Genomic DNA, 22,397 nt, shown 5'->3' on the forward strand with positions numbered 1-22,397 from the left:
TTCACCGCATCTTCGGCGCGCGCTGCCCGACTGCGACTCGACACCCCGGCCACCACCACCACCACCATCACCATTCCCACTCGTCACAACACCACGGCCAACCGCCCGCCCGCCCACCACCATGGCCAACAACACCACGCAGCCCTGGCTCGAGGACCTCTCCGAAGAATGGGTGCCCCAAGAGTCGCCGCGTTCAGTTGCGCCCACCCCACAGAGCCCACGCAGCCCGCCACTACCACCAAATCCACAGAGCGCACCAAAATCAAAGAGCCGCCTGCCCCGCCCGCGACAGTCGCCAGCCCCCTTTTCGGACGTGCAGGTGCGCAGCATTGCCAAAGAACTGCGTCCGCCCAAGCAAAGGAGCATGCTCGATGGCCGCAGTCCGAGCAACACCAATGCCCCGCCCGCCCCGTCATCGCCCGACGCGCACGCGCGCGACGCCTCATTTTCCTCCTTTTCAATGTCCCAGAACTCGGAAATGCAAAACGGCACAGTCGCACACAACACAGTCGCACGGTCACCAGTCAAGGAACAGTCATCCCAAGATACACCGGAGTGGAGGCGGAGACTTGTCAATGGTGAGGTCGGCTACGGAAACCAGACCGACCTCTTCGGCCCCACTGGCTTAGAGAACATCTTTCAAAAGCCAACCCCTGGCACTTCTGACGACTCGGCACTCCCAAAACGGCGGCTTGGATTGCTCAAGGGTCTTGCTGGCGTGCCCTCGAGTCCACCGCCATGGCCGGCTGTGCAACAGAGCGATAGACCGCAGGAGCAAGGACAAAAACAGGGACAAAAACAGGCGCGGGAAACAGAAAAGGATCACCAAACGCATGCAACTCACGCAGATGACAGTGCACACGATGACACAACCCAAGAGCACGATGCATCGAGTTGCACTCAAGGATTGGCACCGCCGCACGAGACCATGCGGACCGTAAGCGGACAGATTGAATTTGAGAACGAGAACTTCAGCCCCGTATACCTGACCATGACTGCCAACATGAATATCGGCTTGCCCGTTCAACAGCCACAGAGCTTCAGAGGATCCGAGCTTGCCAACCGGTTGCGTCAGATTGGATCGCCCCCCTCAAACCACTACCAACCCCTTCAAGAGGAGAGTGCATTGAGCCTAACACGCGGAGACTCATCGTTTGCTAGGCTCCAGGATGAGTCTCTACCAGAGGGCCTTCCCGTTGGCACACCAGATATGGCAGACGTTGGCCGCCACGTAGAGCTTCGAAGAGGTGGGTACTCGAGAGAGGGATCTTTTCACCGAAGACCACTGAGTCCATCGCCAGAAAGAAAAGCCGCGGTCAAACTGAACACGGACCTAAACCAAACGCCCCAAAGCGGACTTGTCGACCCTTCGACGCCTCGCCAACGACTTGAAAACTTCCTGAGTCCTGATCGAGCCAAGAACTCTGGGAGCCCCCTGAAGTTATTCGATGCACACGACACTTTTACTAGTAATCGCATCCAAAGACGTTTGAGTCAACTCGAGTACAAACCTGAAAAGGGCACATCCAGTGTCAAGGAAAACCCATCCGATTCTGCCAAGCTGGTGCCAAGGCAATCAAGATTGCCATCCGTCGAGGAAAAATCTATGCAGAACATTAACCTGGATTTGACTTCGAACAATCGCCAACCATCAACCAAAAGAATCACATCTTTTGGCCAAAGTCAGCTCAACCAGTATCAATTTTCTGGCGACTTCTCTGTTATCTCATCAGATGGAGATGATTGGAGTGCTCACGATGACAGTGCACCCGAAGGATCTCCCTCAATCGACATTGCACCCCCTGGAAGCCGACCGCCGTTCAAGTTCCACTTAGATGAATCGCCCGTCCCACGTCAGCCCTCGAGGAGTAAAAGAAACGTATCGAATTATTCCCCAACCTCCATGCGGAATGCCAGTCGGCCGAAGTTCGTGCCACATCGAAAGACCTCGACGGCAAAGGCCGAAGAGGACTCGGATATCGCCCATGAGTATGCTGAAGGCAAAAGAGGCCCAACATCGCCATTCAAGAACCCCACTCCTAAACGTAGAAGGACTATCTGTTCGGTTGATGACGAAGAAAACAAAGATGATGTTTTTAGCGATGGAGGAGGAAGCACAGTGCGACGTCCGAAGGCATCAGCTCAGCCTACTCTCGACCAGAACCAAAGAGATCTCCTTAGCGTGTTCTCAAACAAGAACGCCAACTCAGAAACGCTAGCCAAGAGACATATCTTAAGGCCCCGCAACCCTACACCGAGTCAGCGGAGACGAGAGGAGATTCAGGCAGAAATCATGGAAGCTACGGAAGCCTTCATCATGTCATCACCCAAACTAAACACCATCCGCGAACAGCTGGAGCCTTCCAATGTGTCCGACGCTGATTTGGACAATGCCCGTGCGAAGGCGGTCGCCAATGAGATTGCCGCCTTTAGTATGAAGAGGCAACATGGCGTGCGAGACAAGAATCGCAAGCGATCCGTCACTACACAAGACTTCCTGGACGAGGCTTTAAAGATCATGGATTTTATCCGCACAAAGGGACGGCCTACCAGCGGTTTGGGGAGCCTTGAGGAGACGGAAGCTGAATCCCAGTTGGTCGAGGATGACAACGAAGATACTTCGAGTTTGCCGACAATCAAAAGGCCTGCGAGTAGAGACGACCGGCCACCAGCCTGGAAGGAACCGAGCAAACAAGACATGGATCCGAGCATTCTCAACCATTTGCGCAGGTATCAAGAGAAGGATGACGACAGCTTTCTGAATTCATCGGTGAACGCAATAGGCTTCTCTCGTCTGGACGGGCTAGCCGCGCCCGTGGAAGAAAGGGCAATAGGCGAGCAGGACAAGGTTGGGATGACAGGGGACGCAAACAGACACTACGACAGGGGTGACGATGACCACCACCCCAGCTCCCGACCTCAGACTGCACGTACTCAGTTATCAACAGGCTCATCGATTGGACACACTATTCTTACAAACGCATCTAGGCGTTCTGAACACGTCGCTAATCTAGCACCCGAGGCGATAGCACATCTAATTCCCCAGGAGGTAGCCGGCATGAGTTTTGACCGTGACAGAAACATGTGGGTTCGTCAGAAAAGTCCAACTAGGGAGCGTCGTGTTGAGCAGGCAACGCCAAGCCCCTTGAATGAAAGCGAAGACGATCCATTCGGCAACATCCCAGATCTGACGGTCGAGGACACACATGCGCAGGACACTAGAGCGGACTCACCAATTCGTCTGCAGCCTACAGCAGAAACCATTGTGGAAGATACGGAGAAGCCCACAGAAGAAGAAGAAGAAGCACGTCCAACGACGCGCGAAGGAAACGGCGTCGCATATACAGAAACGAGCTCAGCGCCTTCAAAGGGTTCCAACTTTGGATCAAGCTATCCTAAAACCGAGACACGGGCCACGTCTTGGAGTACACAAACCGCACGACACCATGGAACCCAGAAGAGCTCCCGCACGCAAACTACCTATGCGATTCCAGAGTCTGAAGAAGATGATATCGAACACGAGATCAAGTATTTCGAGGGGCGAGGCCCCGTACGCCAGGGTGCACAACGCCCACGAGTAAGGGACATCACCATCTCGATTGCCGAAAGGGAAGCACCTAGTCCAGAGCGTCGATCAGAAGAGACACCGCAAAAGCCCCGGCAAAACCAGTGGGGACCATCAAGTGCGCAGAAAAGGTCGGAAAGAAAACAGTCAGCCTGGGAGCAGTCTAATCAAAACAAGGCTCTGTCTCATGGGAGACCTGGTCGATTACCAATGTTCAACGGTGACGGTGATCTCTCGCTATTGGACGATGTCCGAGCCAGGAACTATCGCATGCACTTATCGATGAATGTGGCAGGGCCTCCATTCAGAGACCACGGACGGGATGCACTGGTCGCTGCAGGATCATCTCCTATCAAGGGAGACGTGACGTTTATGCTCAGCGATTTACCTGAATTCACTCTGAATCAGGTTGATGAATTTGACCTCCCAGACCGGGTTGTCGTGAAGCACGACGGTAGCCGGTTCACCAAAGCTTTGGAAGATCGCTATGCACAAGGAACAGCCGAACTTGTAAAGGCCCTCCAAGATGTTGAGCCAGATGAACCGTACTGGGAGGATCTTCGCAATGTCAATCTCCGGAAGAAGGACCTTACCAACTTGCATCGCCTTGACGAACTGTGCTACCAGCTCGAGGAGCTTGATGTCTCAAACAACAAAATCAGTCAGGTGGAAGGCATACCTTACTCTATGCGACGGTTGCAAGTACAAAACAATTGCTTGACTGGACTGACCTCCTGGACCAATCTCGTCAATTTGCAGCATCTCGACATATCCGATAACGAGGTCGATGCGCTAGACGGGCTTGCTGGGTTGGTGCATCTGCGAACACTCAAAGTTGACAACAACAAGATCAAGTCTCTCAATGGCATTATTCATCTTGACGGCCTAATGGAACTGAGTGCTGGCGGTAATGAGATAGATACGATTGACTTCGCCAAGACAAATTTGTGAGTACATCAGCAGTTATACGTCGAACAACATATCCTAACCAGTGCAATAGGAAATCTCTTACAGACCTTGATCTGCGCAAGAATCGAATGCTCGAAGTCCGCAATCTGCATTGCCTACCACAGCTCCAGCATCTCAACTTAGGTATGCATATGTTCCTGGTTCATGCATGCTTTCACAGGCTAACATCGAGCAGATGACAACGAGATTGAAGAGTTTCCTCTTGTCGATACACCAGTGAAGCCCTGCAAAGCACTTCGCTCAATCCGTCTTTGCAGAAACAGGACCACACTTCTCGATGTTGATCACTATTTCCCAAGGCTTGAATCGCTGTACATTGATGGCAACTCTCTAACACAGGTCTTGGGATTGGAGCACCTTCGAAACCTGCGGACTTTTTCAGCTCGTGAACAAATACTTGACTCTGAAGCAGACATGGAAATATGTGCCAACAATCTTGTCAAGAATTCGGAAGTTCGCAATCTCTATCTCTCACTCAATCCTACATATGGCTTGCAAATCTCACAGCACCTGTTGAGCCTTCAACGATTAGAACTGGCCTCTATGGGCCTCAAACAGCTGCCCGACAACTTTGGTCAGCTCACACCAAACATCAGGTCCATCAACCTGAACTTTAACTCCATTACGGACTTACGTCCACTCCTCAACATTAAGCGGCTGAGTGAGCTTTTCTTGGCAAGCAACAAGCTCGAACGCCTTCGTGCAAATGCGCTCGTGCTGGGCAAGCTAAGCACACTTTCGAAATTAGACTGGCGAGACAACCCTCTTACTCTGCGCTTCTATGCGCCATCATCCGAAAATCGGATCATGTCCCTTCGACGGAAACCCTCTGAGGAACAGCTCAAGAACCGCTTCCTTCTTCCGAATGGAGAAGTAGAGGCTGATGTTCAACATCTTTTGCGACTCGATTACGAGACGCGGATCAGGCGGCGCGTCACAGAGATGATGCTTGCTAATCTCTGCAAAAACCTAAAAGAGCTGGATGGCCTACCATTCGACAAGGCACGTGTGCTCGTCAAGGACGACGTGTGGGAACGTCTATTGTTTCTTGGCGTCATACAGCGCAAACGCGCAGACACAGCTGTCGACGACAGCGAATGATAGACTGGTGACTTAGGAACAAAGACAGAGGAATCTTCCAGACGACCGGCGCGTCACATTTCCAACAATGCTTCTTGTTAGCTTGGAGTTTTGGGCGGGACTGCTCTTCTTACGCATTGCAAGTCAGATTAGGTTTCAGTGGGTTTTGCATAGCATCTGGTACTTGAGCATCTTGTAGGCGTAGTATTCATTGGCGTCTTTTTAAACACGAGCTTTGTTTGCTCGATTGGGGACGGGCCTTCTAATGACTTCACGAATTGTATTAGTAGTAATCAGGCTCGGTGTGTTGTTGCGATTGCAATTTTATCAATCTATCTCGAAAGTTTGTCTTCGAGACTGCAAGTGTAAGGCCGACGTGTGATCAGCCGCCCCGCGTTCCACTAAAACAGCTGCACTGAGGCCCGTGCATAGAATCGCCCTAGAACCCGTGACACGCAATCATAAACGCAAATGTTCGCCCTATTGAGATGATCATCATCTACCACACATCCGACAATGGCCAGCCCATCTGACGAGGAGAGAATCGTGCAGCTGGCGGAAAAGGCTCACGAGAGCATCAAAGCTGGCGAGTTGGCTGTGGCAGCTCGATATCTACGTGAAGCTGGCACTATTACACCTGAAGACAACCGGATCAAAGAAGCATGGGTTGCGTTGAAGGAAGAAGAAGGCAAGAGCGAGTTCTTGGGGATTTGCAGGGATTGGGTAAAGAGCAAGGATGCACGTGATGGAGAAAACGCACTGAAGGCCATGAGATCGCATGGTTTGAAGGATGAAGAGGCAGCACAGGCAATGGACATTCTCTTTGACTACAAGGGTGAAGACGACACTCTCGATCAAGTCTCAGGTGATCTCTTACAAAATGTTGGAGCTCAGAAGTGGCTTGTCAATATGGTTCGAGAAAAGCCGACGCGGATGTACTACGAGATGTTCGAACGGGGCAACGACTCAATCAATGGCTTGCTAAAAGTCTTACTGAACCGAGCCGTCTGGCCTGATGACGAATCTTTCAAAACGGGCCATAGAGATATCTTCATGCTCAGTTTGGCAATGATGATGGAGGAGGCCCTTGAGCACCCGGAACGCGCCATGAAGGGCATCGCACAACTGCTCGCTCATTACGCAGAGCACCTTAAGGGAATCATTGATGCGGACAGCTTCGATGTTATATTGGCATCGCTAGATATCCGACTGCCAGCCACGCTACGCAGTCAGGCTACACTTGCGAGTATCAAATTATTTGAGCTGGCTCCGGACACTGCTGGAGAACTCATCTCGAGATTCGTCACCGCCAGGATAAAGAAAGGAGAGGCACACGATCTAGTCATTGCTTTCTCTGCGGCTGCAGCCATCTTCCCGGTGGCTGTTACAGCCGCTGCGGCCCTTTTCCTCACAGATGGCTTTGTCAGCACACTTGCATCGAGAGTACAGAGCAAGAAGTCGCATAACCTGGAGCAAGCGACCCTCGAACTGATCAGCGCTGCATGCGTAGACAAGAACTGCCGAGAGGCAATCAATAAACATTGTAGGGAGTGGCTAGAAGACATGGTTGCCGAGTGCCCGAACAAGAGGCGGGCTAACCTGGCTGCACTCATTCTTGTGAAACTGGGTGAGGAGCAGCCATCTGAGGACGGTCCGCGGATCGTCAGAGCAGAGAAAGTGGATCAAGAGGACTTGATCGCAAGCTTCAAGTCAATGGTTATAGGAGGCGACACGGCGTCCAAGCAAGACTCGGTTGAGGGTCTCGCATATGCCTCGCTTCAGCCCAAGGTTAGGGAAGATTTATCCAAGTCTCCAAAGTTTCTCAAACGCCTTATCGAGGCTATGAGTGACCCTTCGTCACCAAAGAATATCATTTTCGGCGGCCTTACGATCTTCAGCAATATTACACAATATCAGCCTTTACAGTCCGAAGAAGAAAAACGCATGGCACAGCTCAAGGCCTACGCAAACGTGCAGAAGCCAACCGCCCCCGATGTTCTTCTCAACGACGAAGACGTAGCCATACGCTGCAAGCGCGTTCTCGATGCAGGCGTTGTACCACTTCTAGTACAAGTCTGCAAAAACGGATCTGCCTCCGTCCTCACACAAAGCAGTCTTATCCTCCTCAGCTTATGTAAAGACACGAAAAACCGAGGCCCAATGGCCCAGCAAGGCGCTGTCAAGCTCCTGATCCAAATCTGGGAGCATATCACCGCCACAAACGAGTCCTCCACGACCGGCACTACGCCCTTCCCGCCCGCCGCCCTCCCTACAACAGCACAAGCCCTATCCCGCCTGCTCATCAGCATAAACCCCTCCCATGTCTTCAATGCCGCCCTTCCTAGCACCTCCGCCATTCGCCCGCTCATCAGCCAACTCACCCGCACAGAGTCGACAACCTGGCAACTCCACGCCTTCGAAGCCCTCCTCGCCCTCACGAACCTCGCTTCCCTCGACAGAAACACTCAAGACCACATCATCCGCCAGTCCTTCGACACCGTCGTCGACGATCTGCTACTTAGCCCGAACACGCTTGTTCGCCGCGCAAGCACAGAACTCGTGTGCAATCTCATGGCCTCGCCTGTTTGTATCAGCAACTTTGCAGATGCCTCGCCCCGTGCTAAACACCGCTTGCATCTCTTGCTCGCCATGACGGATGTCGAGGATGCGGCGACGCGGTCTGCAGCGGGAGGTGCGCTGGCTATGTTACTCTCGGTTGATCTTGCGGTCGAAGAGTTCTTGAAGCAGGAGAAGAGCGTGGAGTGGCTGGTGGGCTTGTGTCAGGATGAGGATGAGGGGATTAGGTATCGGGGCGTTGTCTGTCTTCGGAGTGTGGTGGATGTGGAGCAAGGAAAAGAAAAGTGTAAGGGTAAAGGCGTTGTTGAGGCACTCAAGGTTGTGCTCAAGGAGAGTCGGAGTCAGGAGGTTTTGAGTGTGGGGGTTGAGACGTTGAAGATTTTGCTGGGGCAGTGATGGGTGAGGAGTTGATTGTACAGAGTTTCAGTGGAATCAATGAGGATATCGGAACAGGAGGCTTTTGATCCGTTCCGAGGTAGACTTTAGATTGAGATGTGTTATGATTTATGCTTTTTTCTCATTTGTTTTCAATGTGGATGAACAGGCTATGCATCTTGTTGTTCTCCAACCTTATCCATACAGACGCCATAGTCGCCTGATCTTCACCATGCAACAACTTCTGTCTTGGGATGATACGGATACAAAGTCCGAAATTCTTCTTGAATGTCCATAGCCTGATTGGTCTCTAACACGTCTAAAGGCAGAAGTGGGGAGCAGACACTGATAAGCAGCGGGCTTATCTTCGGAACGGTTCCGACATCAACCCCTCACGACTGATATGCACGATTGCGTCGAGTCAAGGAAGTGACTGTAGTGTGTTCGAAAGATATGCCAGGTGCTAAGAAAGTGCTCGTGATGTTTCTGGGGTGGCTTCACTCCCTTACCCTATTGGAAATTTTGTACAGCAGGATTGCGAGATGAACCACTTGCCGGATCGACTACCGCATGTTAGGACCATTGCTTCAGACCATGTGGTCTCAATTTCTATTGTCGTGGCTGTGTTATTCATCGTGTACAAAGTACGTATCCCTAGAGCATGTCAAAGCAATTATAGCTAATACCATTAGCTGCTCACTCTTACCGATATCCCATATATCCAAGGCATACCTGAGATTCCCGGTGCTCTCCCTGTCACAGGTCACTTGACACAACTGGGAGATGACCATGCAACTGTGTGCGAGAAATGGTGGCGCCAATACGGTTTTTCAGTATTCCAGATCCGGCTCGGAAACACACGCGCTGTGGTGGTGAACTCCTTTGAAGACTGCAAGAAGATCCTTATGTCAAACCCGCAGGGCCTGATTGATCGACCAAAGCTATATACTTTCCACGGCCTCATTTCTTCGACCCAGGGATTCACTATTGGCAGTTCCCCGTGGGATGAAAGTTGTCGCAACAAGCGCAAAGCGGCGTCAACGACCCTCAGCAAAAGCATGATGAAAAACTACGCCAACATGTTTGACCTCGAGTCCTACTGCATCGCTCGAGATCTGCAGAGGGATAGTAAAAGCGGAGAGGTGGAAGTTAGCATCCGACCGTACATCCAGCGCTACGCACTAAACACGACACTCACACTCTGCTATGGCATCCGCATGGACGCCGTCTATGACGATTTGCTGCGCGAAATACTTGAAGTCGGCTCTGCAATTTCGCTACTGCGGTCTGCATCAGAGAACTATCAAGACTACGTCCCTGCTCTACGCTACTTGCCGAACAACGAGAAGAATAGGCGTTCGAAGGAGCTGAGGGAGAGACGCGACAAGTATCTCAACTTGCTACTGGATAAAGTGCGAGATATGATTGAGAAGGGAACTGAGAAGCCATGCATCAGTGCCGCTATCCTGAAAGATGAGGAAACGCGACTCACAGGCGTCGAAGTCAGCTCTATATGTCTGTCTCTTGTATCCGGCGGGTTTGAAACTATACCGGGTACACTGGTATCTTGTATTGGATCCCTGTGCACACGTGAGGGCCTAGTATTTCAAGACCGCGCGTACCAGGAAATGCGGAAGATGTATCCGCAAGACGAGGACTTGAAAAAGGCGTGGGCGAGTGACTTTGAGGAGGAGAGCATTCCGTATTTGAGTGCGATAGTGAAGGAGGCAGGGAGATATTACACGGTCAGTAATATGAGTCTGCCGCGGAAAACTATGAGCGAAGTGCGCTGGGGCGAGGCAGTGATACCGAAAGGTACAATGGTATTGATCAATGCTCAGGCTGGGAATCATGGTAAGTAATCAATTATCTACACTTGAGCTCTGCAAGATCTAACTGTGTTAGACACTGATTACTGGGGCCCTGACGCTGCAACTTTCAACCCAGAACGATGGCTTACACCACCCGTCGACCCGTCGTCCCTTTACACGACAAACCCTGTATCCAATCCAGCACATCTCTCGTTTGGGGCGGGCTCTCGGTCTTGCCCTGGGGCTCTCATCGCCAGCAAGCTCATTTACGCAGCGCTCTTCCGTTTGCTCAGTCTATACAGGATCGAAGCTAGTGCAACGCATCCGCCGAATACGGATTATGTGGACTACAACGCGATCAAAAGCGCGTTAGTGGCAATACCCCGCGACTTTTCAGTGAAACTGAGTCGGAGGTGCGAGGCGGATGTGGTGGAGACCGTGCTAAAGGAGGGTGAAAGAAGGACTGAGGGATTTTACAAGGTGTGAGTGAAAGTGATAGTTAGAATTGGTCAGATTATCAATAGTGGAAGGCTCTCATGAAGGTATATAAAGACTCGATAGTGCATGCTCAAGCTCCTTTACCCACACAAGCAGTTGCAGCCACACTATCTCACCCAAGTTGACAATCGCAGTCAAAATCTCACTCGTCAAACGCAGACATGAGGCTTCAAATTACTCTCAGCTGCACCATCTTGCTCGTTGTAACTGCCTTTGGCCGTTTCATCAACAATCAGCAGGTGGCGTCCGTATCCGACTCCCACCTTGAAAGCAAGGTCCTTAACAACACAGTCGCAAAAGATGGACTGCTCGATGAATCGCCCGCCGCTGGGCCCGAAGCTATCAACTCTGGTTCAGAACCACAATTTGATCCCACAGTATGGGCGAGCAACCAGCTATGGAGCAGATATGTCAGTAAGGGTAATCAGTTGCTCTGTCTCATGCAGGCTTCAGACCAAGTTGCTGGGAACCTCCTGCAGGACACTAGACAGCCGCCTTCAGCTGCTAGCAAATGGTCCGGCGATCTAACTGGTGAGATCATTCCTCTTCTGATCACGCAACAAGTAACTTAGGAAACTGACGCTATTCAGCCGCATTACGGCTATGGGGCTGGTATGACACCGAGACGCCTCAAGGTGAGGAATGCAACTTTGAGTGGGAAGGATTGGAGGATGCTTTCGAAGGACTGGGCCTCAACTATGGACCAATGTTCGACGAAAGAAATGAAGCAGCAGGTGGAGAGAACGAGTGCTTCTCTATTGAGCATTGGAATCGTGATTTAACCTTACCTGAAGACCCGGACCTTGACCCGATACCTATTGTCGAACAGAGGTACTATGTTAACGGCAGAGAGTATAGGGTATGTTTATGTCTGTGGTGCTCATGCTAGACGATGCAAAGCGCCACTATCATGGGTCGGTCGCAAATGATCGTTTAAAACACTAGCTAACATATGATAATAGGAAACAGGTGCAACCTATCTGTTTGCCATTAATTTGGAGGGCGGAGCGATCATCGGAAAGAACATTCTGAGTCCGCGTGCTGCTGCACGATATTCGTATAGTTGGGGTCACGAAGCACGGCCTGAAGAGCTCCCTGAGCTGCAGCATCTTTCCGACATCTATTGGCAATTTTGGAGAGAGAACAACCGTGATATCACAAACCTTCGTGTCTATGGCGCTGAGCATGTTATAAACGAACACACTCTTCTCCTTGTCACTCGCGGGTTCCGGAATAGAGGCAAATTTGCTTTGGAGATTTGGCCGGGCGTCAGATTCGAGATGGGTAGCGAGGAGTACCTGGCATTGATCGGTATGTATCGCATTTCTTACTTGAATACTTACCTTCCCTATAATCCCGGAGCGACATATACTGACTTCCTCCAGCATCTCCTATTGGAGGGACTATTTCCCATTTCCTCATCAGTCACAAAGCTGGCCTCGGCATTAAAAGGATCTCGAGCGTCATAGTTGTCTGTGGCGGGGATAATCAAGAGCTTTGCACAAGAGGTCAGGAAAATATGCATATATTTTTCACCATTGAAGATGTGCCTCACACTCAGGCTACGAAACGTGAAGAAGACAAGGGAGGAAATGGAGAGACAAACTGGGTTAAAAGTCATGTCCTCCATGTGAGGGATGACGGGAAGCAAATAATCCGGGAGCACAAAATCATGGCGAATCTCTAGGGTGAGGTGACGCGTGGAATTCCAGGGTTTGATAAGCTAAAGTCTGCGAAGTGGATGTGTGGTTTCCAGATATAGCGAACATGTTTGTACTCCTGCGGGACTGCTACTCATTGCATTACCGACTGCCATTTTTCGGCGGTATAGTGCGATCAATACATCTATGCTGCTTCAATCTCCTGCACGCGCGCCATAATTCTGGTCTTCCACTTTGCGTAATCGTCCTGCTGCCGCTCGCCAAGGTAGTCAGTTGCATCTTGCATCATAGTGCCTAGGCCAATATAATCGCTTCCAGATCGTAGGCCTAGGCCCTTTACTTTGACAGTTGTGTTGCCGGTCATTTCGACACCTTCCATCTCGTCTTCATTGTCCAGAGGTCTTACACTATCGAACCACTGCATCTGTAGCCAGCCTTCTTCCTTGGCCATGGCCATTGTCTGCTCTATTGCAGGTGCCAGCTCATCTTGTGTGATGTTCTGTGCAGATGGGGTTTCCAAGACGGCATCCGTTGCCTTGGCTAGCCATTCGTTGTATCTGTCTGGCGAGACGTCGACATCCTTCATTCTCGAGAAAACGAGCAAGAACACAACGACTACAAGGCTACAAAGCCTTGTATCACTGACATCAGCAAAGGACTGTGTAGTAGATGTTGGTCGTTGTGGTCGCTTGCTAGGTGTCTCAGCAGCTGCGGCAGCCATACGGGCGAGTAGAGGGTAAATGGACTCTACACCGGTGTACACATGAGGTATCACTGCTGGATATTCGAACGCCTTTGCTAGAGCCCTGATAGCGGGCATGACCCACTCCGGGGGCTCACCATCGCTTTCACGGCCTCGCTTTGTGCTGTGTGGTGTCTTCCTTGCGCTTAGGGGCGTTTTTGGTGTGTTACGTGTGGATGTGGAGGCCGGAGCAGACGATTTACGCGGTGTTTGTGGCTCTGCAGCGGCAAAAGAGTCTGGAAGAGCACTACTTAGGTAGTTATACAGCTTCTTATATATGCGAGGGGGACAGGGCGGTCGTGATGTGATCGAAGGAAGGTTGAGGCGCTTCTTAAGCCTGTAGTTGTCAGTATTGAGTTCCATCTAAAGGCCAAGGCCAGAATACCTTTCGCAAGCCAATTGCGCACATGCGTATGGTCGTGCGATTTCTTCATCAGACTTCATAGACGTCGCGACTGTTCGGGAGCGAGTGAGAAGTGACAAAGCCAAATCGATCAACTCTGGGGGCAGAGGGCCATTCAATGTAGGCACTAAGCCGGTGAGGGCCTGCTCGATACTCGCTCGGCTCATAATGTAAGATATCGAGGATCTTCGTCCTTCCCGAAGAACAATACTGTCATGCGAGTGCAGACGCGTTACGTCCACTTGCGCGGTGTCACGTGGACGCTAGAATACTGGATGTGGTCAGTGCGTGCAACAGTTCAGTCAATGCAACACCCAGTATTCTTAGTTCATCAGGCACACTTCGTTGTTTGCACTGCCCTTGCACAAGCTCATCTGATTCTCTAAATTGTTGATCCTGAGCCATGTGTGTGTTGCTCTTTCTTTGTTCGCCAGTCTTCAGATATCTTATTTGAGATGGCTCAGTCGGTGTTTAGTCACTTTCCGATTTCATCATGCAAACGTCCATGGTTGTCCCTCACACGGAGCTTTGATGAAGCGATACTTACCAACAATTCCGCGGATTTATATTGATCAATCTGTATGCAGAACATAGTTCTATGTACTGTTATAACCTTGAGGCACTATCACGTTTTTGGCTGGCTCTCCCAGAATGCTCTCAGCTTACACACACTTGACCTCCTCCCAACGCCCATGGCCGTATCGCTCGAGCACTGCATTGCTTGTATCATCACATTATTATCTGTTCCCAAATGCAGAAGTTTCTGGATCTTCCAAGTATATTCGTATGACCCTCTTCTCGGTATCCAGTACCACTTCTTTGCACGTTACGTACTCTCAACGTCCTCGTCCCACTGTTACAGTAGCACCTCCAAGTTTTCACCGCTATCCCCAGCCAATGGGTGTTTGCATCCCTCAAGAGTCGAAGTAGCAAGCCGCGCCAAGGATACCGAAACTACGACATGGACATAGGGTTCACGCCATGTCGCTATGACTAACGTCTCATGTTCAGGCCATGGTGGTACTGGGGAGGCGCGGTTCAGCGGTCAAGCCGAACTTACCTCAGAACACGTCAACTCGGCTTGACCGACATATTTGCGTACATGGCCTCTGATCGCAGCTGCTGCGCTTGATAGGACGTCGCGGTAGGTGCACTCGTCAGAAGGGCAAAGGTGACATCAAAAACATTAAACCCGTGTGACATACAACGGCCCTATCCGGAAGGAAATAGTATATCAAAGCCACGCTCATGACGGGATCTTGCAGTTTGACAGTTTGGTAACGACTAGTGACTATGTCACAACACGAGATGATGACGATTTGCATGTGGCCAGGGAAGTTAAAGTCCGCGTTGCTTCTTATGCTTTCCAATCCAAGTATCGTACACGCAAGCCCGGTATCGGTTGCTAAGCTTTACCCGCAAATCCTTCGTAAACCCTCGAAGAGTCTTTTGTCTTCACAATTTTCCAGTTGCCAACCACACGAGAACCTCGAGGAATCACTCTTCGTCTCGCAAAGCTCTTCAAAAAATGCAGTTCACAAGCATTCTAATCGGCCTACTTTCTACACTACCCAGCACCCTATCAGCGCCCGCATCCTCCGTAGCTCACAATGATGACCCACAAATGTGCGGCTACGTCCTCACAGTCCAAAACAGCAGTGCCTACGCCGGCATCTCAGCATACTCGTCTTGCACACCAATATACTACAATCAATCCATCCCTGGGTACCAAGCTGCATTCGCTTACAGCATATTTGGCGGGTGCCGATGCAAATTTCACGGGTAAGCATCTTCTTGCGGTGGGAAACTTGTAGGCTAAACATTGTTAGGAGCGAACAGGATTGTGTAAGTGGACAGGATGCGCCAGTGTATGAAGGGCCTATTGGGGAAGTTGGCAAGGAACCTCATTTCGGCGAGCCGAAGCCCAAGTGGTACAATTGTGAGACCTTGGCGTTGTAGGGCTACTGCCGTAGACAGGTCTGGATGTGGTGATGGCTTGTGGTTAGCGCTTGCTTTGTTGGGATACCATTGGTAGGTTGCTAGCAGCGATATATTTTGGCCTATTCAGTTCGTTGGTTCACTTTTGGTTTGTTTAGAAACATGAATTTTATTACGAGATTCCAATACGCCATGTGTCTTCAAGTACACGCTCTAATCCCAGTACACAAACGCTTCTGTCAATCGTAGAGGCAAAAGTCAGATGCTCTTTTTTTGTGTAGATAAAAATACAGGGTCCTGGCTTTCGATCGCGTATGCAAAGATTGCCCCTCTATCCCTAACTGCAACAGCCATAGTAACTAATTGATTTCTTCCATATCCGCTGCTCAGGAGTCGCCAGTCCACAGTTCGAAGAAGACATCTGATTTTTGAATCACAGCCGTTGCTCCAAGTACTAGAGCTAGGGAAACCCCAAATTTCAAGTCGGTTGCCTACCGATCTTGTAAACCAAAAAGCTCCAAATGAAGGGAACCGTAAGTCCAACTTACCTTAAGAATTCACAGATCCAAAATTGTTTTTTATTGACCATCATGACACCTGAAACGGTCTGAAATGTCTTTAGGGCAGCCTTCGGGAACAAAGCGACGATTTGCGCGACCTTGGCGACTAGTTGGGTATCCTGGATTTGGGAGCCAGTGCGGATGAACCCAGGGTCCGTTGATTCTTTCAACGGCGAGGACCCGGTACATGGTAGCGGCGGAGAAGAGGATGAAGAGATGGAGGAGCCGCATCTTCGTGTTGTAACGGGTTATGCTATGGGTGAACAAATGCGGTCAAAATCGAAGTGGTTAAATGATCCAAATGTGATGGGAAAAGAATAAGTTTCGGGGCTGACGTATTTTGAACATGGGGAAGAGAGTAGTCCATCCTGATTTTATATTGTTGATGGATTTCTGGTTCCTTTTATGTGGGAGGAAGAGGCATGTAATGGTGGAGAAGGACCGAGGAGGTTATTTGAGACAGTTCGGATTCGCCTCGTACACTCGAATCACTGAGGAAGCAATGCTAAATAACTTTATGACATTCAAACGTCATATATTTTAGTGTTTTTCACATTACGTCACATTTCTGGTACGCGTTGTCATCAATACCGTCACCCCGTTTTTGCTCCCATGGAACGGTACCGTCTCAGTGACTTCCCCTTTGCTATGACCATTGCCTGCAAAACGGATGGCTAGGCTACACTTCTACCATTCAAAACTGAAACTAAAAGGAGGGTGAGATTGATTCCTTGCATCATGACTGTACCCTACAATCACGGTGGTGGGTGGTCACAAGTAATTGTACAATCATCTACAAATTCTTTGCCTGACTCCTTCGCAGCTTCAAGACCCTTCCCAACGTCATCTCACATCAAATCGAATTCTCCCAGTCTCCTTAGCTAGAATGCGTTTTTCCACATTTTTTCTAGGTGCCTGTATGGCAGCAAATGTTTTAGCTTCTAAGTACTTCGAGTAAGTACCACGTTCTTAATGCATGTAGTGGCACTATCAAGGAGCAAGACTAATCACTCAGACAGCGGAGTTGGCTACGTCCGTGGTGGAAACAGCAACTTTTACTTCCTTGAAGTCACCGACGAAATTAAGATAATCACCAGTGATCGGCAGAGCAACTGGTTTGTACGGCCTCTTTGTTGGAACATAGAGAAAGGCTACTCGTGCAATTTCTACGAGCAATCGTTGAGCGGTCACGGTCGTTTGATTGGCCAATACGAGGGCTTCAGTGAGGGCTGGTTTACCAGCGAGTATGCAGCATATTATAAATGCTGGGTCACTGGCTCCAACGGTGGGGATACTGCCATCGAGAATCCGCGCACTGGTATCGAGCGTCGGCAGCGGGTAAACGACAGGCACAGGCCGTCCCTATTAGCAGGCTACCCATGTGGCACCCTTGGGGTATGCTTTAGCCTTGATAATACGTACAACAGAGATTATACTGATCTCGATAGTTTCATGATTCATAGGTCCAATCTGGTGATTCTCATAAGCGATGTGTATGGGCTCCTCAATGCTATCACTACGAGTACTTTCTTGCTCTTCAGGCACTTGAATCCTATGCAGAAGGGCTAGCGCAACGACGAATGAGGAATTGTGCAGCGATGTGGTTAGAGTGTTTGTATATTTGGTGCGGGAAACAAGATAATGTACCAATTTCGTGCATTTGATGATTATAATTTCTCGTTTGATGATCGTGTCAGGTACTTTAAATTCTGGTACGCAATATCGCAGTAGTATGCTTGGATAACGCGTTTCCGATCGATTTGTACCACACGCTATATTCGGCGGCGACGGGATCTTTGTGATTTCGAGATGACATGATGATAGGGATGCGGTGCTGGTGATTAGGTTTCACGAGGATGGGTGAGATGGTGAAGTCGGAGGTCCGAGGCGCTCCCATTGGCGGCTGGGGCGATAAGATAAGGACCCAAAATTTCCATTGCGCCTTGCGAACTTCCTCGATGCTTGCATGCGACACCACACCTCGATACCCCACGCGCCACCCAATATCCACAAGGAATAAGGACGTCAGCACCAAGAACCGTACACTGAAATTCATCCAATCAGACGACCGTATCAACGAACTACCACCACGATGATCCGGAAACAAGCGCGTGAAAGGCGCGACTACCTCTACCGCCGTGCATTAACTCTGCGCGATGCAGAACTTGCATCCAAGAGAGCCGCACTCAAAGAATCTCTCGCAAGCGGAAAGCCGCTTTCAAAAGACGTCGCCAACGACACAGCCCTAAGAGAAGACTACAAGTACGACGAGAGCAGAGCAGATAGGACAGTCGAGGAAGAGCTAGGCTTGGATGACGAATATGCGCAGCTATCTGGAGTCGTCGACCCAAGAATTCTCGTCACAACCAGTCGGTACGAGAGACGCTTTTTCTTCGCTGAGCGCAGGACACCTGCTAACGTATGCGTGACACAGAGACCCTTCAAGCAGACTCGGCACCTTTGCCAAAGAAATCCGATTACTCCTCCCCACCTCAATCCGCCTGAACCGCGGAAACATGATCTTGCCCAACCTAGTCGAAAGCGCAAAGTCTGGAGGTCTAAGCGATATGGTACTCCTACACGAACACAGAGGTACTCCGACTGCCTTGACGGTCTCACATTTCCCCCACGGACCCACTGCTAGTTTCTCACTTCGTAAGTCTTGTTCTTTATTACCATCCCTTTTTGTTTCATAGATGGCGGACAAAGCTGACAAAATTATAAAGATAACGTAGTCCTCCGAGCAGACATCCCCAACTCCTCGCGCGGTACAGTCTCAGAAAGCTACCCACATCTCATCTTCGAAGGCTTCACCACAAAACTCGGCCAACGCTGCGTTCAGATTCTAAAACACCTGTTTCCACCTCGAGAAGCAAATGCTAAAGTGGGGAATCGTGTCGTTACGTACGTTTCCTTTCCCCTCTCTTTCCTTTCCCATCTTGCGTTTACTAACATTTTTTTTCGAACAGTTTCAAGAACATAGAAGATACAATTGAAGTCCGTCACCATGTTTTTGTAAAGACGGGGTACCAGTCTGTGGAGCTGGCTGAGGTCGGGCCGAGGATGAGCATGCGGCTGTTTGAGATTAGGGCGGGTACGCTGGACAATAAAGAGGGAGATGTCGAATGGCATCTCAACCAGTACACAAGGACTGGTAGGAAGAAGGATTACTTGTAAGGGTTTGGGGGTAATTCATGAATTCGTCTGGACTGTTTTTTTTGTGTTCGATCGGCCTTTCCTCGTTCATGGGATAGTAACGTCATGTGGAAGTTGGGCATGAAGAGATGATTAGGAAAAGGGGGAATAAGAAAAGTCGGATCGAGGTCTTTTTGCACTTTAAAATGGTTTTAGTGCATATGAGTTAGGGGCAAGGCGTTCAAGCATGCATGAGGGACAACAAAAGAGCCCAACAATATCAATATGCAAAATCGCAAACTTTGGCTGGGCGACTTGAACTTGGTCGAGTGAAACCGGGTTTTGCGTAGCTCACATTTGATCTATAGCGTCATGTTTTCTATACTTTGACTCCGTACTAATGATAATGCGAACAAGCTAGGTTCATCACATCATGCATCCGTTCGACTTGCTTGAGTGCAAGTCAGAGACACTCAGGCGCACACGCTGGCCATTGATCATCATGTAGCTTTCGACAAGCCACTCATACCACACCTTGCGGTCATCAGTTTGTCTCCAGAAGCTGACTTCGACCTCTGAGTTGGCGGGCAACTGCATAGGGTTCTGTGATATTTATCAGTACAGGTGCTCAAAGAGGTCACAGGACAAAACATCTACGGTGTAACATACCTTGAGAGGGAACAAGATTGGGAACCATGAAATCATATCCTTGCTCTTCTGCTCCATTGTGACGGGGTTGGTACTTAATTCTACAGGGCCCTCAGAACCACTGTACAGGACAGTCTCAAAGTAAGCGCCCAATCCATGGCAGACACCCGGCTCTTGAATTGGGAAGGCGATCCTGCAATAGCGCAGGTTGTGTTCATTCGCGCCGTCGCCTCCGCAGAAGCCGCCTCCACCCCCTACTGCCGACCCACCCTTACGTAGCGAAGACTGAGCCAGAACCATCGGTGGGAGAGGGTGGGTAAACTCCCACGCAGTCCGAACATTTGGTGCGAGAGGTGGTTCGAGGTTGAAGTTTTGCATCTTAGTGCCATTGCTGAGCTGCTGAGAGGCAATCGTCTCCTTGGCTTCTGTAGACAAAAAGTCGAATTGTGACAGCATGACGACCCAGGGGATATCGAAAGCGTTTGAGTCTACACTCGTACTGCGGTTGTACAAATCTGCCCAGAGCTTTGGGGTGGCAATTGGAGTAAAGTGTGCGGTGTAGCTAGAGGGTATCGAGATGCCATGAATGGGGTTCAAGACATGCTGGACACCGTCGAGACACTCTGGTGACAACTCGTTGTCGGCAAAGGATCCAAGCAGTTCACTCACGAGAATGTCAACCTGGCCAAACGTGCCATCTGCTTTCGATGGGCCTTTCCAGGCCCTCATATCCGTCTTGACAACTGTGACACGTCCGCCCCAAGTCTCGATGTTACGGCGCTGTAACAGGACGTAGGCGTTTGGGTTCTTTTCAATCGCATATACTTTGACAGGGACACCGGAGCTCGCACTCGCATTGAGTGCACGTGTTACGAGTGGTCCACGGCCAGATCCTACAACTGCAATGACGACGGCGCCATTGTCTGAGCTCGTCGACTTCTGCTGTGCATGCCAATCGCGTAGCGCCTGTGCAATTGCTCGCTCGTACCATGCGTATTTAATTGGGTCTTTCTCAAACACCTCATAAGTGATGGATTCCAGATTATCAGTCAGGGGCTGCAGTGGGCTCTGGAGGTAGTCTTGGAAACCACCACCAAAGCGTTCAATCTGGCTTTTGGGGGGTTGGTTACGCTGCAGGTACCGCATATAACTCAGGTGTGGTGTGGGATCATTGCTGCTGCTGCTCTTTTTTGGTGATTTCTTTGCCAATTGAGCTGCTTCGGCTGGAGTGGGTGCGGCCGTTGAGGAAGCAGGGCTAGGAGCGTCTTCTACCGTGTGAGGGGAGAGATGTCCTGTAGAATACGACATGATCATGTCTGGATCGTCAATGCCTGGAAGTGGGCCGACGTCCGAGATGAGTAGCCAAGGTCCGCGCTGCAGGCGCATAGCCCGGAAAATGAAGACTTGGTGTGCCTTTGAAAGCACGAAGGATTGACGGGCATTAACCAAAAAGGACGAGGCCGACAAATTCAGTAGTCGCACGGGCTCTGAGAACCAGCGCGACTGAAGTGAAAGCGACGGAAGTCGGCGCGGGAGATCAAGCACTGAGGTAATCGAGTTAGCATGGAGGAACATGTTCTGACGAGGCACAGTCATCATGGTGGAAAGGAGAATGCTTACTGATTGACAGTCTACTGTGGTAGTTGCAGATGGACCTGATGGTATTCCACGCATCCCACGAGCTCCAAGAGTTGATGTTCTTTGCTTCGGGACTGGGCTCAAACTCTGGTCTGGCAAAGCGTGCTAGGTCTCCGACATCCGCTTCGGTAGGTTCTGGCTGCTTGCCGTCCATAGGCAGTTGGATATGGAGCTGAAGGTAAGACCCCGTAACGAGGGCCTCTTTGATCGATCGGGCATACTGAGACACACCAGCCTGTCCATGGGCGAGTCTCGGACCTGGGACGACAACGTTTGTGACACCGCAGAATGCAGCGAAGGCAATCTCGAGGTGAAAGACTTGTCGCGACAGATGGGCAATAAGTGGATCGGGCGAGGACAGGTCAATCCACGGGCTAGCAAATGTTACGAGCTGGCCGATTATGTCGGTCGGACCGAGGGGTGTATCAAAATTGTCCAGTGCAGGTATCAAGGGCAGCGGCTGCGCTGGAGACTCGGCAAGGGATTGAGAGTACGAGTTGAGGATGCCGAGGACACGGTTATGGAAGTGGTCATTTGTGATTGGGCTCGTGAGCATATCATACTGGCCATGGTCAGTCGCGGTTCCTGCATATTCTCGGCGGCACCTACTCCGAGATCTTGGGCGTGCTGGACCAGTTCCGGCGACACATCGAGGCTGCGCTTCGACTCATGTTGGCCAATATAGAAAATGGACGCTGATTCATCCATTCCTTCCGAGTAATCCATGTTGCCAAGAGGGGACCGGACAGGGCGCAAATATGTGTGGCAGCGAAGGAAATATGACTACGGAAAAGAGG

General features: G+C 50.4%; 8 protein-coding genes across 8 annotated transcripts; 6 read left to right on the forward strand and 2 right to left on the reverse strand.

Annotated features, from left to right (window-relative positions):
- Positions 1 to 121: 121 nt before the first annotated feature.
- Positions 122 to 5,957, forward strand: PSV08DRAFT_202975 (uncharacterized protein; the record flags this gene model as incomplete). The annotated part of the gene is made up of 3 exons (XM_014227036.2): positions 122 to 4,512; positions 4,566 to 4,657; positions 4,707 to 5,957. 3 exons carry the CDS (start codon positions 122 to 124, stop codon positions 5,633 to 5,635), a joined length of 5,412 nt encoding a protein of 1,803 aa, XP_014082511.1. The 3' UTR covers positions 5,636 to 5,957.
- A 139-nt stretch (positions 5,958 to 6,096) lies between these two features.
- On the forward strand, positions 6,097 to 8,755 carry PSV08DRAFT_409894 (myosin-binding striated muscle assembly central-domain-containing protein). The gene has a single exon (XM_014227035.2). It carries the CDS (start codon positions 6,131 to 6,133, stop codon positions 8,585 to 8,587), a length of 2,457 nt encoding a protein of 818 aa, XP_014082510.1. The 5' UTR covers positions 6,097 to 6,130; the 3' UTR covers positions 8,588 to 8,755.
- A 250-nt stretch (positions 8,756 to 9,005) lies between these two features.
- Positions 9,006 to 10,940, forward strand: PSV08DRAFT_409895 (cytochrome P450). Its single transcript, XM_014227034.2, has 3 exons — positions 9,006 to 9,210; positions 9,259 to 10,420; positions 10,472 to 10,940. The coding sequence occupies exons 1-3, from the start codon at positions 9,109 to 9,111 to the stop codon at positions 10,861 to 10,863; spliced, it is 1,656 nt and encodes a 551-aa protein (XP_014082509.2). The 5' UTR covers positions 9,006 to 9,108; the 3' UTR covers positions 10,864 to 10,940.
- Positions 10,941 to 12,571: 1,631 nt separating this feature from the next.
- PSV08DRAFT_202984 (origin recognition complex subunit 6-domain-containing protein) lies at positions 12,572 to 13,856 on the reverse strand. Its single transcript, XM_014227032.2, has 2 exons — positions 13,664 to 13,856; positions 12,572 to 13,615 (listed from the first exon to the last, which is right to left on the reverse strand). Exons 1-2 carry the CDS (start codon positions 13,846 to 13,848, stop codon positions 12,721 to 12,723), a joined length of 1,080 nt encoding a protein of 359 aa, XP_014082507.1. The 5' UTR covers positions 13,849 to 13,856; the 3' UTR covers positions 12,572 to 12,720.
- Positions 13,857 to 15,209: 1,353 nt separating this feature from the next.
- Positions 15,210 to 16,500, forward strand: PSV08DRAFT_247580 (uncharacterized protein; the record flags this gene model as incomplete). Its single annotated transcript, XM_014227031.2, has 4 exons — positions 15,210 to 15,463; positions 15,511 to 15,620; positions 15,901 to 15,931; positions 16,242 to 16,500. The coding sequence occupies 4 exons, from the start codon at positions 15,210 to 15,212 to the stop codon at positions 16,498 to 16,500; spliced, it is 654 nt and encodes a 217-aa protein (XP_014082506.2).
- A 651-nt stretch (positions 16,501 to 17,151) lies between these two features.
- On the forward strand, positions 17,152 to 17,748 carry PSV08DRAFT_247581 (uncharacterized protein; the record flags this gene model as incomplete). The annotated part of the gene is made up of 1 exon (XM_066092353.1): positions 17,152 to 17,748. The coding sequence occupies one exon, from the start codon at positions 17,152 to 17,154 to the stop codon at positions 17,746 to 17,748; it is 597 nt and encodes a 198-aa protein (XP_065949129.1).
- Positions 17,749 to 18,145: 397 nt separating this feature from the next.
- PSV08DRAFT_299608 (anticodon-binding protein) lies at positions 18,146 to 19,681 on the forward strand. Its single transcript, XM_014227029.2, has 4 exons — positions 18,146 to 18,552; positions 18,614 to 18,834; positions 18,906 to 19,083; positions 19,149 to 19,681. The coding sequence occupies exons 1-4, from the start codon at positions 18,272 to 18,274 to the stop codon at positions 19,354 to 19,356; spliced, it is 888 nt and encodes a 295-aa protein (XP_014082504.1). The 5' UTR covers positions 18,146 to 18,271; the 3' UTR covers positions 19,357 to 19,681.
- Positions 19,636 to 22,326, reverse strand: PSV08DRAFT_223714 (PRMT5 arginine-N-methyltransferase-domain-containing protein; the record flags this gene model as incomplete). The annotated part of the gene is made up of 4 exons (XM_014227028.2): positions 19,636 to 19,917; positions 19,984 to 21,506; positions 21,583 to 22,162; positions 22,210 to 22,326. 4 exons carry the CDS (start codon positions 22,324 to 22,326, stop codon positions 19,741 to 19,743), a joined length of 2,397 nt encoding a protein of 798 aa, XP_014082503.1. The 3' UTR covers positions 19,636 to 19,740.
- Between the last annotated feature and the right edge of the window lie 71 nt (positions 22,327 to 22,397).

The sequence above is a fragment of the Bipolaris maydis genome, assembly GCF_028858645.1.
Source record: "Bipolaris maydis strain C4 unplaced genomic scaffold PSV08scaffold_7, whole genome shotgun sequence".
NCBI classification, from domain to species: Eukaryota; Fungi; Ascomycota; class Dothideomycetes; order Pleosporales; family Pleosporaceae; genus Bipolaris; species Bipolaris maydis.

Coding starts and splice junctions, on each gene's coding strand:
- PSV08DRAFT_409895 (XM_014227034.2), top strand. CDS start 9,109: ATGAACCACTTGCCGGATCGACTACCGCATGTTAGGACCATTGCTTCA. Junction 9,211..9,258: donor TGTTATTCATCGTGTACAAA/GTACGTATCCCT, acceptor TAATACCATTAG/CTGCTCACTCTTACCGATAT. Junction 10,421..10,471: donor TGCTCAGGCTGGGAATCATG/GTAAGTAATCAA, acceptor TAACTGTGTTAG/ACACTGATTACTGGGGCCCT.
- PSV08DRAFT_299608 (XM_014227029.2), top strand. CDS start 18,272: ATGATCCGGAAACAAGCGCGTGAAAGGCGCGACTACCTCTACCGCCGT. Junction 18,553..18,613: donor ATTCTCGTCACAACCAGTCG/GTACGAGAGACG, acceptor TGCGTGACACAG/AGACCCTTCAAGCAGACTCG. Junction 18,835..18,905: donor CACTGCTAGTTTCTCACTTC/GTAAGTCTTGTT, acceptor AAAATTATAAAG/ATAACGTAGTCCTCCGAGCA.
- PSV08DRAFT_202984 (XM_014227032.2), bottom strand. CDS start 13,848: ATGAGCCGAGCGAGTATCGAGCAGGCCCTCACCGGCTTAGTGCCTACA. Junction 13,616..13,663: donor GCGCAATTGGCTTGCGAAAG/GTATTCTGGCCT, acceptor TGACAACTACAG/GCTTAAGAAGCGCCTCAACC.
- PSV08DRAFT_409894 (XM_014227035.2), top strand. CDS start 6,131: ATGGCCAGCCCATCTGACGAGGAGAGAATCGTGCAGCTGGCGGAAAAG.